Source organism: Anomalospiza imberbis, chromosome 6 (assembly GCF_031753505.1).
Source record: "Anomalospiza imberbis isolate Cuckoo-Finch-1a 21T00152 chromosome 6, ASM3175350v1, whole genome shotgun sequence".
NCBI classification, from domain to species: domain Eukaryota; kingdom Metazoa; phylum Chordata; class Aves; order Passeriformes; family Viduidae; genus Anomalospiza; species Anomalospiza imberbis.
In genome coordinates, this window is record NC_089686.1 from 53,863,009 (window position 1) to 53,876,687 (window position 13,679).

General features: G+C 47.5%; 1 protein-coding gene and 1 long non-coding RNA gene across 2 annotated transcripts; both read right to left on the reverse strand.

Annotated features, from left to right (window-relative positions):
* Window positions 1-1,627: 1,627 nt before the first annotated feature.
* Window positions 1,628-8,588, reverse strand: FGF3 (fibroblast growth factor 3). Its single transcript, XM_068194981.1, has 3 exons — window positions 7,803-8,588; window positions 5,755-5,858; window positions 1,628-2,643 (listed from the first exon to the last, which is right to left on the reverse strand). Exons 1-3 carry the CDS (start codon window positions 8,050-8,052, stop codon window positions 2,311-2,313), a joined length of 687 nt encoding a protein of 228 aa, XP_068051082.1. The 5' UTR covers window positions 8,053-8,588; the 3' UTR covers window positions 1,628-2,310.
* A 928-nt stretch (window positions 8,589-9,516) lies between these two features.
* On the reverse strand, window positions 9,517-12,075 carry LOC137476682 (uncharacterized). Its single transcript, XR_011000527.1, has 2 exons — window positions 11,352-12,075; window positions 9,517-10,353 (listed from the first exon to the last, which is right to left on the reverse strand). It is a non-coding gene; the product is annotated as an uncharacterized lncRNA (long non-coding RNA).
* Between the last annotated feature and the right edge of the window lie 1,604 nt (window positions 12,076-13,679).

The window sequence follows — 13,679 nt, forward strand, 5'->3', positions numbered from 1 at the left end:
GTCAAAAGAAATATTTTTCATTATTTATTTAGAAATTAGACCTGAGGGAAACAGCGTCTCTCAACCTTGAGCTGTATGTGATCTTTTCTTGCCAGTTGGGCTTGCTGACACTTTCCTTCCCTTGCATTTTGTTCCTAGAGCTGGAGGGCTGGAAGGGCTCCTCGAATTCCCTTTTCCTGCCCAGTCATCTCCTACCTCTAGTGGGAAGTACAACTGGGAATTGAGATAGGGGAACTGGCAGACCCAAGAGTGCGTCCCCAAAACAGCCCTGAGGCCCAGGAGACCAAACTTAATTTTCTTCCCTGATACGACCAGCTTTCAGAAGGCACCTTGGATCCTGCAGCAGACTGGGCCCTGTGTGGTTGACAGGACAGTGAAGAAAGAGAAAACCTGAATTCTTCTGCTTCCTTTTCAGTCTCTCTCTTTCCTCTTTGCACAGTGTCTCCTGACATGAGGCTGCCTGGTTAACTCCATGAAGATCCCATTACTATTTTTCTGTTGTTTCATAAAAGCAGGAAAATTTGGGAATATGGGTCATGGTTTTCCCCGTTCTTTAAACCTAGGTCTATTCTGTGTGCACCATTATTTAATGTACATCATTTAAGGGTCTTTTTACATTATTTCAGTATAAAGAAGAATGGAGATCAAGGAACTTTGACTTTCTTATTGAAACATAGTTTCCTCCTTTGTTAGAATATCACAGAAAAGATAGGAGGGTGGAAGGAATAGAAGACATTATTTGGTATAAAAACACCTTTCTGGTCTTACCTTTATGGGGATGTAAGCAGTGGTAAACCTAGGCTTGCTCACCTCATTCTGCGAACTCATCTTACTTCTCTCTCTCACAGATTTCACCTCCTGGTGAAAGGAAGATTTTTCCCCACCTAGTTTTAAATGAGCACATTTCAATGGGCCTATTCAAAAGCAGCCCACAAGAAGCAGCCCATATTTTTTCTCAATATGACCAGGAATAGGATTCACACCTGACTGTTTCTATGTAATGTCAGATTTAACTTACAAATCTTTTGTTAAATTCAGACAGAGCATTTATTTCAGTGCAGTCTTTCTTTTTTCCAGCTCTCTACTATCAGGACCTAATTCTGGGAAATGAAGAGCACAAGGCCAAACCCCACTGAAATGACCATTATTTGTGCTTGTCAAGCACATCTCAATCTTTGTTCTGCTCTGTCATCTCCTGGATGCCAAGAAAAATGTTTAAAGCTTAAAATTGCTCAAAATTGAATCTGTGATGGGGACTCCCCTCGGCTTTGCAGAAGTTAACTTTGCAGAAGAAGAATCACAGCAGAAAAATCATAGAAGCATGGAATGGTTTGGGTTGGAAGGGACCTTCAGTCTCATCCCATCCCACCCCCTGCCATGGGCAGGGACACCTTCCACCATCCCAGGTTGCTCTAAGCCCCCTCCAATCTGACCTTGGACACTTCCAGGGATGAGGCAGCCACAGCTCCTCTGGGCAACCAGGGCCTCACCACTCTCACAGGGAACAATTCCTTCCCAATATCCAAGCCAAACCTACTCTCTTTCACATCTCATTTGAGTCCTATTCTAAGAGAGGATTCATCTGTTGGTAAACAGATTTATACTGCCAAAACTTGACCAATGCAAATGCCACTTTACCACCATTCATTTATTTAAATGACAAGATCAGGCATCTTGGAATTTTAGTTTAAGAAAATCAAGGATAATCTGGTAATGTGCAGGTCTATTGAATTGTTTGAAGTAGCTGACAATCATACTTTTCTTGGACAGTCTTGGAAAGAGTATAATTGATAATGGGTGGTCCTAAAATAAAAATAAATATATGTAAATTAAAAGAAACAAACCACCGGTTTTCTAACTCCTGTATTATGTAAAAATAAGAATGTAGCCTCTCATGGTCAGAAGAGCCATGAAAGCACTATATCTTCTCTGTGGACATAAATTTGGTAAGTGTTAAATATCCCTATGATCTGGGAGGGCAACATCACTGAGATAATAGCCTATGGCAAGTTAAAATGAAAATACTTGAATTTTTTTTTTTAAGAAAAGAAAACATGAAAGCCATTGCAAAATTATTACATCCAGCTAATTTACCTTTGCATGTGCCTCAGTTTACCTCCCATCTTTTTCCGCACAGGTAACAATCCTACAACAGCTAAAAGCAAGCGATGTGGTTTTTTTGCTCTATCACACAGCGTATAAAACCTGTCGCTGTTAATGTCTCTCGTACAATCACAGCTGTTAGTTCTTTCAGTAGCTTTTTCAAGGCGCTCAGACCCTCCCTGCCCCACCACGAGCTCCCCCACCCCGTCAGTGTCCTCTTCTCCTGCGCTGGTTCCTGCTCGGGGCCTTCAGGAGACTCTCCCGGTATTTCGCATTGCTGTGGAACAGCCGGACCATCTCATGGTCTTTGTTATCCAGCACTCTGGGCAGAAAGAGAGACGATTTCTGTGTCCTGCGGGTTTTAAAGCCCCTCCTGGGTCGTCCTTTGCCATTGATGGAGACGTACCAGAGTCTCTCGGCGCTGGCTTTGCGCTTGGTGCCTGCCCTGCTGGGCACAGTCCGGTACAGGCGGGAGGCGTAGGTGTTGTAACCCAGCTCGTGGATCCTCTCCACGAACTCACACTCAGAGTTGTAGCTCTCCTGGGAAGGAAACATGGAAAAAATCTTAAGCCAGACTCTCCTCAGTTTTAGGACAAGGACAGCAGCACACTTGGTAAGAAAAGCACAGAAGGCAGGAGGGAAGCGCTGAGCCTGAACAAGGTGCTCCCTGTCAGCAGTGTGAGCACACTCTGTGCACCAGAGACCCCAGGAAGTGGCTCCAAAACTAAACCAAAAACCAAAAGATGGCATGTCAGTAGGAGTGAATAGCACTGCTAATTGTTCAGCTGTAATTTATTTTTTGTGCTTATTAATTTAATGCAGCTATGAAACTTGACAGATTATTTAATTGCTGCCTATCAACCTCTGCTATCTATTGAAAGGGTAAAATCCTACAGTGTAATGTAAAATGTGTCTTTTCAATTAGCATATTAGTCATTAGATACACTTGCAGTCTGTTACATCCAGTCCAGACTGGATATTTGAGCAGTAAAACACACCTTTATGGAGCTTCTTTGTCAGCATAACAAAATGAAAGCACACTCTGCCTACCTGTGTGCTCCTCCAAAATGCCAGGCTGTTCCTTTATCACAAACTCTAAGGCACAATATGCCCCCATCCCAATTGCTCACATTTCACATGATCTGTCCAAAATTGCCCCTTTGCACCTGCTCCTTGACTGAGAGACCTCTCTGCAAAAGCCTGGCACAAGGAACCCCATCCCCCTCCCTGGGAGCAGGAGAACCAGCACAGACAAAGGACCTCGCCCACTGCCCTTCTTTCCTTAACTCCAAACCCATCCTTGCTCCTTAATCCTTGTGGGATTAAGATTTCAGGATCTAAAACGTGCAAAGCACAGAGGCAGAAGGGAACTACCACCATGGGTTTTTATTTTTCGTTGTCTGGAGGGTGTGAAAAGGGCAGAGGTAGCCAGGCTGGGGCCAGAAAAGCCCTAGACCCCATAAGCAGCTTGTCTTTAGTGCTGTTCACTCCCCAGAAATACTGATGGGCGTTTAACAAGATTTTAAAAGACTCCACATGTCCTGGCTTCCCAGCTGTGCAACGGAAGCGCCTTTCCTTGCAAGGACAAGGTTTTCAGATGCTGTGGTGCTGGAGCCCACACAGCCACCAGATGTAGGTGGATTTGTCCTGCTGCCTGCCTCCCTTCTGGCTGGGGGGCTGGGGAGGGGTTTATCACACAGGATAAATCCAGAGGATTATCACAACCTGCCAAGGGCACAAAGGAATTCTGCGGGCTCAACAAACCCATCTTGTTGACATGGGGAAATGGGTGAACTGAGGGATAATGGAGTTATTCCAATACCATTTCATAAAATGCTCCCTGGATAATTATTTCTCAATTAGTCAGGTTTTTTAAACAGGGGCCTTGCACAGGGTCTTGGGCTAACGATATCAGTGCAGTTCTTGGACAGGCAAGCAAAGACAGGAAGTTTCTCCTGAGCTGAGCCCTCACCCCTTCCTGCTCCTGTGAAAACAGCTGGAGTGAAATAGCATTCCCTGGATTGTCCCTCCAGCTCTGAAACACTAGTCTGAACCAGTCTCTCTCAAACTTGAGCTGGAAGGGGACAAATTATCTTTTCAAGTTATACAGAAACCTTCCATGGCTGATATTCTTTGGCACGTGACAGATGAACAAACCAGAGAACGAACAATCAGGAGATGGCCTGATGCTCCTAGTGCCAGAAAGGGAAATCCAGGAGAAAAGGAATCTCAGAGCTATCATGTTCCTGGCTTTTCTGCACTTTAGGAGAGGAGCTTTTTACTCAGAATTTGTTTAGTCTTATTTTAATTCAGTGTAAGTAATCTGAAGGGAAAAACCCCTATTTTGAAGAAGAAAGAGAGAAAGATGAGAAAGAACTTGGAAAAAAATCATACTTCCAAATAATTTCTTTGGGGCAGATGATGGCTCTGAACTGATGGAGGAGGTCTATTGAAAAATATAACCATTTAAATCAGAATATTAACCAGAAGCATAAAACTGGACAGCCTTAACTTTGGCAAGCAGAGCTACCATGCCCTCATTCCTCTTCAGCTGCATTTTCCTTTGCCAAAATCGTTTGTAGAGTGGTTCTCTGCAGTAGCAAAGAACCCTCATCTTTACATACAGCCTCCTTAATCAGTGAGCATCACATGAGGCACATTAGAGAAACTGGGTCGTAAACACTGCCAGAACACTCCTGAAAAGCTGGAGTTAAAGGTGTCAACCTGGGGAGGGACAGAGTTGATTGTGTCACCCAGGCTGGGTTCTCATGGGAAAAGATCACATCACTCAAGGTTATGTCCTGCTGCTCAAATCAACAGAATTACATCTAATGACTTCTAGGAGGGAGCAAATTTCACCTCAGCCATATTTCCCCTCTTCAAACCTGCTTCCACACCCCAGGATTCATGGGGAAATGGAACAGTTTGGCTGTCCTGCAGTGAGAGATCACAAGATTGATGGGATGTAATCAAAGATAGTGGAAGAAATTCAAGTAGGGAGATACTGTGTGTGGTACACACTGACAAACGTGCCCTGGTATGTCCCTGAGTGTGAAGTCTAAGCTGAAGTATTTTATTCACTCAGGGGAAATACTGTCTGGGCTGAGAAGGCAAGGCTCCCACTCATATCAGCACACCTCACATTTTATGTCACAGATCAAGGAAAAAAATTAGGTCAAAGGAATAAAATACAGTGTTTATTTTCACCTTTATCTTCTTGCACCTTCTCCTTTTTGCTTTCCTTGCATAGCCTTGCCTTTTAGTACCACAATTTCTTCCACTGCCCAGCCATAAGCTCTGTGCAAAGGAACTCCCATCAGGAGGCTGCTTTCCTGTAGCATCAATGCTCAGTTACTTGTGGACACTCTTTACCTGACATGTCTCTGCCAGCATCCAAGATCCATATAAAATATGGACAATTCTGACATTCCTCATACCTGTGGCTGTCCAGGCAGTAAGAAGGTAAAAACATAGCTTTCCCCCCACTTTTAAGAATATACTGATAGGTTGCCTGTAAGAATTACAGGCAAAAACCTCTTGTAACTTTATTCTTCTCTAGAAATGTGGATTTATAAGAAATCAGTGCTCCCCACTAGACCTGTTCCCCCCACAGCAAATGACAGGCACATGCCAGGCTTCAGTAAAACTTACTGATGCATACAGTCTGCCCCTCTTGTTCATGGCCAGGTATCTGCCAGAGAACAGGCCCTTGATGGCAACGATTCCAACATCCACAGCAGTTATTTCCAGAATACCTTGAAACATAATTAGGAGATGTGTTATTGCTCAGGTGTAATTTTTTGAGATACATTTGCATGGCTGCTTACCTGAGAAGTGTGATCTTCACAGCTACCACTTGCACACATAAGAATTAGGGCAATCATGCAAATGAAATTATTATTATTTGAAACAATACAAAGCAAGGATGACGCGGGAACTGTTTGAGACAAGGTGGACAAGAAACCCCAAGATGTCTGATTGAGATTGAACTCTTTTAAAAATGAAAAAGATCTGACACTGAACTAGAGGTTCACTTAATCCTATATGTGTATAAAAAACTTTAAATCCTCTTTAATGCTTAGGAACACAAGAGCTCTTGACTTATTGAAGCCAGTCACAAAGCTGCCCATTTCAGGACAAAGCCTTTGTTGAGGTCTCCACAGGGTGAACCAGAGCAAGGCCACTGCATTTTAGAGCTAGGTACATAATCATGAAAGGGCCTTGAGATTTAGGAGGTCAATGCTGCCCTCCAGACAAGGACTGTGTGACTGTCTGAGACAAATTAAAAGGGAGAATGTTTTCAGGCCATCCAAGATGGGATCCTGCAGCACGGGAAGTGTCACAGGCAAGGCCAGTGCAGCACCTGCCCAAATATCCAGCCAAAGGTGCCAGGACACTGATGGAGGCACAAATGACTTAGTAGATGCTGTTGTATGTGCATGGCTCTCCATCAGGCTCGCTCAAACCTTGTTCTCAGTTCTCTAGCCATGGCCTGATGGCTCTGTACTTTCTGTAAGTGCTTGAAAGCAAGAGGTGAGCCTGGCACCCAAACCTACTGCTGCCTTTTGGAAAGCCTGAAGGCAGAGCCCGGGGCCGTTCCCTGTGCAGAGCTGGATTGCTGGGAGCTCTGGGAGAGCTGGGCTGGGTCTGGCACAGCTGGTTTGAATCAGGCACCGGTTCTCTGCTGAAGGATGCCTCCTCCGGGCTGTGACAGCGAGGGGGGGTTTCTCTAGGAAACAGTGGTTTTCCTTTATGGACTTCAGACAGATCCCTGAGGTCTCCCTATCTCTGTGTGCCATCACCAGGCGGGATTTACGCATCCTGGGGTGGTGGGGCCGGGGCGGAGACCGGGCCGTGCCCGGGCTGGGTGCGGGGGCGCCGGGGGCTCCCCCGGTGCTGAGCCCCGCTCTCCTCCCTCCTGCCGCCCTCGCACAAACCCCCTCACTCCCGACATATCCGCTTTCATCCTAATTACCGCCGCTGCCCGGCACATGTCACGGGGGACAGATGTGATTTAGCCGGCGAAGGCTCAAGCCCCCCGCGGGAGCCAAGCTGGAACGGGACGGGGGCGGGGACACGCGGGCAGCCCCGAAGGGCTCCGGGATCGGCCCTGGAAGGTGCCGGGCACCGGCTGCCGCGCGGGCTGGGCTAGGGCAGGGCTGACCCCCGGCGCAGCGAGCCCGAGTGACAGCTCGGCCGGGCTGCGCAGGGCAGGGTCGCACCCCCGTCGGGGAACCTTGGGGTTTGGGGGTTCCGTCCTGCCCCGCGGGGATCGCGACCCTCCGCCGGCGGTCGGGTCCCCGCACCCTGCAGGGCCGGCTCGGGAGTTCCCGCCCGGTTCGAGGGCCGGGGGTGCTGCCAGCCCCGGGATAGGGGTGCTGCGCTTCTGGCGGAGCCAGCGGGGCGGCTCTTGGGACACCGAAGCGAGAGAAGGGGAGGGGGCCAGAGCCCCGACCCCGGGGGATGCCCCCGGTCCCCGCCGAGGAGCCGCAGCCGCCCCGGTAGGCAGCGGCGGGCAGCGGCGGCGGCAGGAGCGGCTTCGCGACCGCCCCGTCCGCCCCGTCCAGCAGCGGCTGCCCGCCGGGGCCGGGGCCGGGGCCGGGGCCGGGGCAGAGCCACTGGTGCGGGAGAGGGATCCGCATTCCCCCCCAGCCGGGCCCGGGGGCCGCGCTCCGGGGCGAGGTGAGCGCGGTACTCACTGAAGGCGCTGTTCTTCTCCAGGGTGCCGTTGATCCTGCCGCTGGGGTGGATCTGGAGGTGGTACTTGGTGGCACAGTAGAGCTTCCTGCGCCGGGGCGCACCCCCGAGGTGCTCGTAGACGCCGCCGCGTCCCCCCGCATCCCGGCGCGGCCGGGGGGCGGCTCCGGCGGCCTCGGGCACAGCCGCGGCCCGCCCTGGGGACCACGGCTCCTGCAACAGAGTCAGGAACAAGATCCAAATTATAACCATCGTGGCATGATGGCCGCAGCGCTTAGCCTGCTGGGGAGAGCGAGACTCGCAGCGAGTGGCACCAGGGGTCCCATTAAAGCCGTCTTGCTAGCAGCACTCCGGAGATGCCGAGCGCACGCTGCTTCGAGCCGTGCAGCATTGGCAAGATTTTATCAGCCTCGATCTGGCCCTTTTATCTGTCTCAGATTTACTTAAATCAATAGACATCGGCAAAGGCCACCGAAGAATCCCAGCTGTTTGTGTTACACACAGCTGCCGTGATCAGCCTTCTCCTTGGATTTCCAGATAGACAGACGGCATGCGTGAGACAGAGTCAAAGAGGGAGAGAGGGAGGGAGGGAGAGGGAGGGAGCCGCTGAATTTCGGCAGGAGACTGTGGGGAAAATAGTTGATCGACGGAGCATAGAAATAAAAGGAGCTTCCTGCAACAATAGCCTGATCTGCGACCAATTGATACAGAGCAGAAGAGGCAAAAGGTATCAGTCTCGTGTGAACTCCCAGAGTGCAGCGTGGATAAAATTACACAGCATCTCTCTCTCTCTCCCTGCCGCCGCCGCGCACACCGCACACCCCCGCACGGGGGCCGGCTGCGCCCGCCGCCCGCCCCGCGGAGCAGCCGCGGACCCTCCGCCGAGCGGAGCCCCCCGCGCAGCCCCCGCGCTCCGGGAAGGGGGGGATGATGCTCCAAGGCAGCATCTTCGGGAGGTGGCTTTGGGGAGTGCGCACGTTAAAGGAAGAGCAGTGAGGGAGGGGGTGCGGGTCCCCGCTCCCCGGGAGGCGGTGGGGACAGAAAACACCCCCTTGGCTCGTGCTCAGGATTCGCTCAGCGGGTGCGTGTCCCCCGCTCTGCCCCCGGTGAGGAGAACAAACAGTTATTCCTGAACCATTCAGCTCACCCTTAGGACTAATAGGCGTTGTTTAGATAGAGCTTTCACGATTTAATCATTCCCAAATTAACTTAGGCAAAATAAGGCCCGGCAAGTATTCTGATGTACATCCCTGAGTGCATTTGCAAGAAGTCGTAGCTAATCCTTTTCCCTGACTCCTGGAAAGCGCCTGGAAAGTCTCATTAGCTGGCGCGGGGCTGCCCTCGCTACCCTGTCGCTTCACACCACTGCCTACGCTTTCAAAAGAGGATGGAGCTACCTATAAATAAATATAAAAGAAGGCAAAAGGTTCAACAGCTCCGTGAATTACGCTGTCCCTGCGTGCTCCTCAAAGGCAGCTCGTTAATTAGATTTGCATCTGAAACAGGCAGTAGGAGTTTTGGGGAAGTGTTTGAGAGATAATTAGTATTAATGTGCTTGAAGGGCACACAAATACACCTTTGAAGTGAGTCACGTCAGAATTCGAGCGTTTGACCTTGATCAATATAATTTTTTTTTTCCGGAACTGGCGAACATGAAGAGGTCTATAAATTTTTTTAAAGACCTTCCTATGTAGAGCAGGAGGATTTTCTTACACGTTAAAGACTTATTAAATAAGGGAAGCTTTTACTAGCGGGAAAATAAGGGAAGGGGTACGACCTCTTCCTAAAAGGAATGGCAGGAGGACGAAACTGTCTCGAAAACTACTCCCCGTTTTAAGATGTGCTTAATATTTAGTAGTTCTTCGAGGCTAAAAGGATTTTCATTATACAGTCGTCTGGAATAAAAGGAAACACACACAAAAAAAAACCCCACAAGCACCCTCTCCGCCATTACCACCCTTCCTCCCCCTTTTCTTCTCCACAAGTTAAGCCCCAGCCTCACAAGGAGAGTTTGATCTGGGGATGATAAATGTTTGTACAATTAATTCTTTATTGCTGTTCTCCTACAATGCCACTGCCAGGCAGTCAAGTGGTTCCAGCGTATCCACTGGAAGTATACTGGAAAAAACAGTATATGCAAGTAAAAAGATGAAAATCTTAAACGTGCAGGACCCCGATTTTGGAGTGTATGGGCTGAGGGAAGAGCGGTGTTGCTTGCGGGCCAAATCCTCCAGTCTCTCCTAAAAGAGGAACCTCTGTGGAAAACCTTCCTCTCGGTGATGCTCTGTAAATCGTCTCCTGGGGACTCGTAACTTCTGACGAGCTACGAGACAACTGTGGCAGCAGAAAAATAACTTTTAACGTGCCACGAGTCTCCTGAAAGATGCTTTCACCGGCACCGCTTGAAGAGAAGATAAAACACTGTTACTGACAGTAATTACAGATATCTCTTAAGAGCAAACCTCGACTCTGTCCCGAGCCTGGTGCATCGCCCTGTGGATGTGCATTTGACATTTTCCGTTTCGGGATTCGCAGGGTATTTTCATTAGCGCTCTGAAAAAAACCCACTCCAATCCCGCAAGATCCTTCTCCCGCCCCCCACCGCAGTAATAAACCCCAAAGACCAGTGGGTGGAAGAGTAACACGCTAATGACTTTTGCTCAAATTGTTTCCATCTTGATCACATTTTCATAATTAGCGCCATCAGCCACAAATCTTTCCGCCCTGGGCATCTGCCGCAGCCAGGCTTCCCGAACGATGTGGATTCTGCTTGTTAGGGAGGGGAGCACTCACAGGTCCATCATTAATGGTCCCCCTTTCAAATGAAACCAACCCGACCCCCACGGAAATATCAAAGGGCCGTAACTACCTCGTCTCGCTCGGCGCAGCGCTGAAGAGCGAACAGCCCGAAGTCGTTTCGTTCTACGCAGACATCTCTACAATAAAACATAAGCCCACTCTTGTATATTTTAAGTTCGTCTGGTGACCATTTTTGAAAACCTTTGATGTGGTCTGATTCTAACAGGGGCTGCGACGTCAGATGTGGTCTACCGAGTCTTTCTGGAAATATTTTTAATTATGCCCCAGAGCTCCTTGTAGCCCCAAAGTAATAATCAGAGAGCGGTGCGAGTCTGTCACTTCACGTGGGGGGGTGGGGAAGAGGCTCTAGACCGTACGTAACTAAATCAAAATTACGGCTGATAATGATCTTCTAATTCTCTCGAAGTGTGTGATGTTAAATGGAACGCGGTAGGGATCTGTTATTTTTTTTGCTAACGGAGTATTTCGAAGGCTTCTCTCAGTTCAGCCATAAAACCAGCGTTTCTCCTGCAAAGCCATTTGGTGGAAGCGAGTATTTGAGACAGAGGTTTTTATCCTTGTAAGCACGTGAAGCGCTGGTATTCTGAACTAAATACCCTCCGAGAAGGAATATATATATATATATGTATTCGGATATAGACGTCTAAGATCTTTATGGAGATACAATTTTTAGTGAAGTATTACCTAAGTGTAAACATAAAAAAAAAAAAAAAAAAAAAAAAAGACAAAACATTGAAAGCGCCATCTTTAAGCTGTAATAAACTTTACAAACACCCATCTTGCAGCGATGGGGCTGTGAATCAGGATGTGCTGCTCCTCCGCGCCCGGCGCTGATTTACGACCAGCCCGTTACTCGAAGGAGAAGGAAGTCACAATTTGTAGAGCAATAAATACCGAGGCGGTGGGTGGAGCCCCCAGCAGGAAAAAAAAAAAAAAAAGAAAAAGAAAAACAAACAAACAAAAAAAAAACCAACTAAAAAACCCACGCTCTCCTTCTCCAATTAAAAATCCATCCCAGCTCGGCTGCGGAGCGTGGGAAGGTCCCAAAGAAAACAGGTGCGGTCCTGATGAGGTGTTTGTTTGCGATGTGCTAATGGCATCTTCCGAGCGGAGCTTTCCTCCCTGCTGCAGCTCCCTCACACCTGCTGACACCGGGAAGAGCCCCTAAAATCCAATTGATTTCATTCGGCTATATTTTGTTTTCTTTGTGCTGTCCTGGCGGGGTTATTCTGCACCCCGCGAACAATGTAATCTTGTTTAAATGACTTTCCAGACCACACAGCATCGCGTTACCCTGCTCTATGGGGACAGGCGATGCTGTTTGTTGTATTGGACACTGGCAGCTCCCAGAAAGCAGGATGCAGGCAGAGTGCAGGAGGAAAGCTCCGGAGAGGAAATTCATAGCTTCTGAAGTTCAGGTTGCTTTGCCAGGTGGGAAAAATAAGATATAGGTAATTTCCAATGAAAGCACACAGAAAGAAAGCTCTAAAAGAAATGTTAAACACATAAAAGGCACGAAATATTTTTTCTCTTTATCCGCTCATATGAAATGTATTTCACTTTTATAGTAACTTTTTTTATAGTTTATGAACTAACAATCTGAGGTCTTTAGGATGACACAGCTGATTCCACACATATTATGTGAGCTATTGCTCTAATGCCCTTCAGACAGTAAATTAGTTTACAAGTTTTGATCTTCTGTATTTTGGTTAAAACATTATATAATTGAGATCTATTTTTGTTGTTATTATTGTTGTTGTTGCCATTATTAATATTTCAAGATGCAAGTGCCTAAATTCCTCCTAAATTCTAATTCTTAAACTTCTACTAAATTCCTACCAAAGTTGGTGAGTTTCTCTGTCTGAGGAGCGAGGGATTAATCCTTCATTCAAAGTCCATGGAATTCACTAAGAGCCTTTTCTTTAATGCCAGTGAATTTGGATCAGGCCCAATCTTATTACTAAAAAAATTATTTTCTGTCGTGCTCTGATAATCTCTTAATAGTTTAGTGAATTAAAATATTCAAAACAATGAATGCAGCAACATTAAGGAAGAAAAAAACCCAATTTTTTACCCTCTGCTGCTTACTCCTTTTCAACACAAGTCACAAAGGAAACAGTAGAAGAAATGTAACAGAGAAAAATGTGCAATGGTGAGGTTTGGATGACTGTCACGTGGCTTGGACAGATCTGTGGCAGGCTCAAAGCAGGCTACAATAGGGATATTCAGACTCATGCAGAACTGTAAACTGCAACCACAGAAATAACCAAACAGAAAGATATGGGGTAGTCCAGAAGAGGAGAAAGGGAGTGCAAAAACAATAGAAATGTAATTTGGTGGTAACCTGGAGACCATGTTAGCATACCTGCTTCACACCTTTGATATCTCAATCCTCACTTAATAGCCAGGAAAAACTTTACTCTCTTTTTTTTTTTTTTTGGTAACACAGTATGTGTTTTTGAAATCAAAGGGTTTCTTCTGATTTACACAGGAGCCTGGTATACCTGGGAGAAATATCTGGCCCATACCTACGATGAAATTGCACTTTGTGCCTGAAGGACCTGCTGTTCAGATAAATCTCCTACTACTTTTAGAATTTATCCCCCCGTTGCTTTCACAATCAGAGGCTTGTTATGATCTCACTCAGCCTTGCAAATCTTTGGGAATTGGGTTACCCGAAGATAAAAGATCTCTCTTTCTTCAAGCTGTGGCTGATCAACACCTTGCAAAATCAGATGACAGGCAGAGGGGTCAGGCCTAGGTCTGTGCATGCGGTGCCCAAGCACCAGGGATAAAACCTGGAAGTGGCTGCCTTAGGAAAATGCCACATGCATGGACATTTGTCCCTGGGAGAGAGAATACTGCTGCCAGGAATGATCTACTCCACTCTGAGGATCAGCAGCTGTTGCATTTAAACTCTTCTGGGAAGACCATTTCAGATCGAGATTTGCATCATACTCCTGGGGTTTTCCCAAAAATCCCATCCATGGTTAAATGTTGTCCTCAGAAGGCCACGATGCAAAGTGTCTTAAAGTTCCTCTATCTCCAGGGATAAGGAA